The sequence below is a fragment of the Gouania willdenowi genome, chromosome 15, assembly GCF_900634775.1.
Source record: "Gouania willdenowi chromosome 15, fGouWil2.1, whole genome shotgun sequence".
In the NCBI taxonomy this organism is placed as follows: domain Eukaryota; kingdom Metazoa; phylum Chordata; class Actinopteri; order Blenniiformes; family Gobiesocidae; genus Gouania; species Gouania willdenowi.
The window spans coordinates 26348662-26352834 of NC_041058.1; the positions used below are offsets into that span (position 1 = coordinate 26348662).

At 38.1% G+C, this 4173-nt stretch overlaps 1 protein-coding gene across 1 annotated transcript; it reads left to right on the forward strand.

The window, feature by feature from the left end:
- The first annotated feature begins 322 nt into the window (after positions 1-322).
- Positions 323-3656, forward strand: LOC114476979 (ras GTPase-activating protein-binding protein 2-like). Its single transcript, XM_028469002.1, has 9 exons — positions 323-417; positions 490-561; positions 711-885; positions 1277-1367; positions 1459-1508; positions 2497-2599; positions 2882-3010; positions 3206-3324; positions 3459-3656. The coding sequence occupies exons 1-9, from the start codon at positions 323-325 to the stop codon at positions 3654-3656; spliced, it is 1032 nt and encodes a 343-aa protein (XP_028324803.1).
- Positions 3657-4173: the final 517 nt, after the last annotated feature.

The following is a 4173-nucleotide window of genomic DNA, read 5'->3' on the forward strand; positions in this document are numbered from 1 at the left end:
AGCCTCATAATTGATACACATGATGACTGTCTATCCCTAAGTAAGACTCAATGTCAAAATTACCCATCATGCCTTGCGTTCTCAGGGGGCGCCGCTTTTAGTGGCGTCCGACGCTAACAGCTCTAGTGGAAAGACGATATGTCATGTTGACTTCAAATTAGTGATGGATGAATCTTATAAGATGGGAGCAGAAAAACAGGCTGTGATCAGTGGGAGGGGCCTATAATGTCACTGGAAAATCCTTTGCCATCACATCTAAATGCTGTATCTTGGTTAATTTTCAACGGATTTGCATCAAATTTTTTTTTTTTTTTTTTAAGAAATGGAGATGGAGAAGTCAAGTCCCCTGTTTGTAGCGCAAGAGTTTGTGGGGCAACATTATAGACTCCTAAACAAGGCTCCAGATGTTTTGCATGGGTAAATAAAGACTTCAAATGCTATAATCAATTAGCAGAATAATTCATTAAAACGTTGTTGTTGTTGTTTTAGGAGTAATTCTTCCTATGTTCATGGAGGACTTGATACAAATGGAAACCTGGCTGAACCTGTGTATGGACAAGCGGTAGGTTTTGCCAAATCTTGAAATAATTGTGATTCAATGTGTTTTATTATCACTGTTATGTTTTAACAAGAAAGCATAGGATTTATAAATGTCGAAGGTGGATTTTATTTTTTATTGTAAATTCTTTTTGTGCCTTTTCTGTCTTTTGGGGAATCCATGAGAAGATTGAGTCACTGCAGATCAGTGAATGCCACACAAAGATCAGGCACGTGGATGCCCATGCCATGCTGAATAATGGAGTTGTTGTGCAGGTACTTGGAGAGCTGTCCAACAGTGGCCAACCAATGAGGAAGTTCGTACAGACGTTTGATCTTGCTCCAGAAGTGAGTATTTTTTTGCATCATCTTGTTCACCTCAAAAATAATTTTGTTCCGTTCTGGTTTTAGCGTCACTACACAACATTTATCAATGTGGTAATTTTATTTCTGACTGAACAGTAGAATTTTGTGTGAGCAATTCAATGCCCTGTCAATACAGCTTGACGATGGTTGGAAAGAGAAGCCGTAGTTGATAAAATATACTTGAGCACACTGGAAGAAAGAAGGCTTCAATTAATCTGTTGACCACTGTATGGATTAAGTAGACCAATAGACCAATTCCTAATTGCACGATGGGACTGGTGATGTCAGTGGTTACGGGTCATTTGTGATAAACACGGGCTTGAAAGTTGGGGTGTAACAATTCATTTTGACATTGTACTATGAATGTTTTCAGGGTTCGGATGCCAAAAAGCATAATATACACAACAACATCTTCAGCTATGTGGATGAAGTATTTGGTGACTCTGATGCTGAGCTTGATGAAGGTAAGATGCTCCTCATTATTTTTCAATGATCTCTAATGTTTAATTTCAGTGTTATACTCATTTTCCTCATTACTCTGTTCAATCCTCTTAGAATCAAAGAAAGATGTGGAGCCTGAACCAAAAACCCAACAGACACCCAAGGTAAAGCAGTTGTCTGTAGTTTATTTAAAACTGTATATTAGACAAAGTCAATTATAATTGTAATCACGTAATTGATAATTAATTACACTTAATCATTAATAATAATTGTAATTGTAATTGACAATATCTGTTGCAGTTGTAATCATATTTTGATTGAAATTGAGTTCAAATAATTTACTGTGTAATTGTAATTATTATGGAAATTATGTAAAAATTGTCAATTAGAATTTGATGAAACACAAAACAGTTCTTTGGCTTACACACATGTAGTAAACAATTATTAAAATATGTTTCAAATCAAGTTTTCTAAACACCTGCAAGCTAATCTTTATACCCCTACAGGTGTAAGGGTCAGAAGAGTGAGGGGCAAGTGTATCACATAATAATGATATAGGGACAATACAGTTTTACATAGTAGCAATAATGTGAATGTAACTGATGTTCTGTACAAAGAGTTTACAGCATAGCTAAATTCCAACTCCTCTCCCTATTTGGGCTTTTACACAAGATATTATAATCAATGCACGACATTGTACACATACAAAAGCACATACAGTACAATCACTACAACTCTATATGAATAAAAGTTAGTAAAATTATAATTGAACTGTAGCAATTGAGAATTGTAATTGACTTACAGGGGAAAAATAATATTTGAAATTTATCTGCAATTGGAAAAAAAATACTGATTTCCATAATCATAAATGAATTGTACATATTATTCTGAGGACTGTGTTGAGTTTTTGACTCTAAAAGGTTTTTGACTCAACAGTAGCTGACATTGATCAAAGATGCAGCCTTTATAAAAAGGTGATACAGCTGATCATTACTGTCCTCCTCACAGACATTCTCCTGGGTGTGCAGCAGAAATCTGCCCCCTGCTGGCACAGTCACCCGCTCTCGGATCCCCCGTCATGTTGTTGAATCAAAAATTCAAATAAGGGGGTCATCTTTTAATTTTTTGTTCTGTCTGTTTTATCTGGTGTAGCCCAGAGTTGGGTCCAAATCAAAGACGCAAATGGCACCCCAGCCCCCCAGAGCCCAGCACACTCGCGACAGACGAAGCTTCCCTCCACAAAGACCTAGAACTGGTAAGGCTGAGATTGAAACTTCTAGAGGAGGGAGTGGTTCACGTGTTGGTGTTTTCTTGTGGGTTTAGTTGTAGGATTATGAATGGGCGCACACGCGCCTCATGTTGTTTGTATGCCTATGTCACAATTAAATGGTGTTCCTTCAGAATCACAAACAGGAAAAGTTTTGTTAATGAAGGTAAATATTCCTTTTTGCATCTGAAGGAATATTTGTCCTGTATTTAACACTACAGAAGTGACCTGGTGTGTAATTTCTCTTCTGTTTGTTGCTTTGACTGGCAGGTGGCAGAGATGGTGGACCTGGAGATATGGACAACAGGCGTATTGTTCGATACCCTGACAGTCACCAGCTATTTGTTGGAAATCTTCCACATGACACTGATGAGAGCGAGCTCAAAGAATTATTCATGAGTAGGTTTTTTTGCAAAACACCAGTCTTTTCCCTAGTCTAAATAAAGATATGCTAATTACATAAGGTTAAAAAAAGAGGGATAAGTTGAACCGATTTTTGTGGTAAAATGTTTTTCAAATCATTTGATTCATTTGCCACCACATTTTGGTACAAATAAACTGATATTGAATTGTCCTGCATCTGTGTTCCCGCAGCATATGGAAATGAGGTGGAGCTGCGGATTAACACCAGGGGTGTTAGTAGAAAGTTGCCCAAGTTTGGATTTGTGGTCTTTGACAACTCTGATCCTGTTCAAAATATCCTTCAGGATGAGGTAAGGGGCATTTATCAAAATGTATTATCAACTTTCATTCACATAGTGGTGGTTTGGTTCTTGATTTAATTGGATGGTGTAGTTGGGATTGGCCCACCTTATTTTAAATATACTGACTTGGATTATCTCTACAGCCTATATGGTACCGAGGTGAGGTGCGTCTGAATGTGGAGAAGAAGAAGGCATGGCCAGTCCGTGAACGTGAACGTTGCGAAATGAGGTGCAACAATAGGGGACCGCCCCCCTCCGCGAGGCCGGCGGTCAAGGAGAAGGTCGCTTCACGACCCAGCACCACTAAGAAGAGAATTGCCAAAAGAGTGGATGAAGTCTAATGTGATCTTCAAACGTTCTTGTTAATTAAGAAAATCTTCATGTAAAAATATGTAAAAAATATGATGTCGTTGTTTTTCCTTCTTTGCTTTGGTATGTGACCTAGCCTGTCAACCAGTTGTTTGTGGTATAGACAAAACTAAAAATGAGCAAACAAATTTTGCTTCCAAGTCTTGAGCTGAGCTTCCTTCCCGGGTATCTCAAGAATTCAGAAACTTAAATTTGTAAATTTTTTATGGGAAAAAAGGCAAATCTACCAGGAGAACTCTGCCGCTTTAGAAGGGACTGACGACACTCCAAACAACAATAAAACAGCCCATCATTAGGGGTAAGCTGCAGAGATTTTATATGCCTTGACTTAACTGGGGTACTTCTCCATTAAATCTCTCTGTTGCACATTTTATACGGTAGTTTGCTGCCCGTTACTGTTTGAAAATGGTGAGATGCAAAATGTGGACAGCTCCAGGGGAAAGCCTTCTACTTTTTTTCCTTTTGAGAGGACTATGCATAGTGCACTCA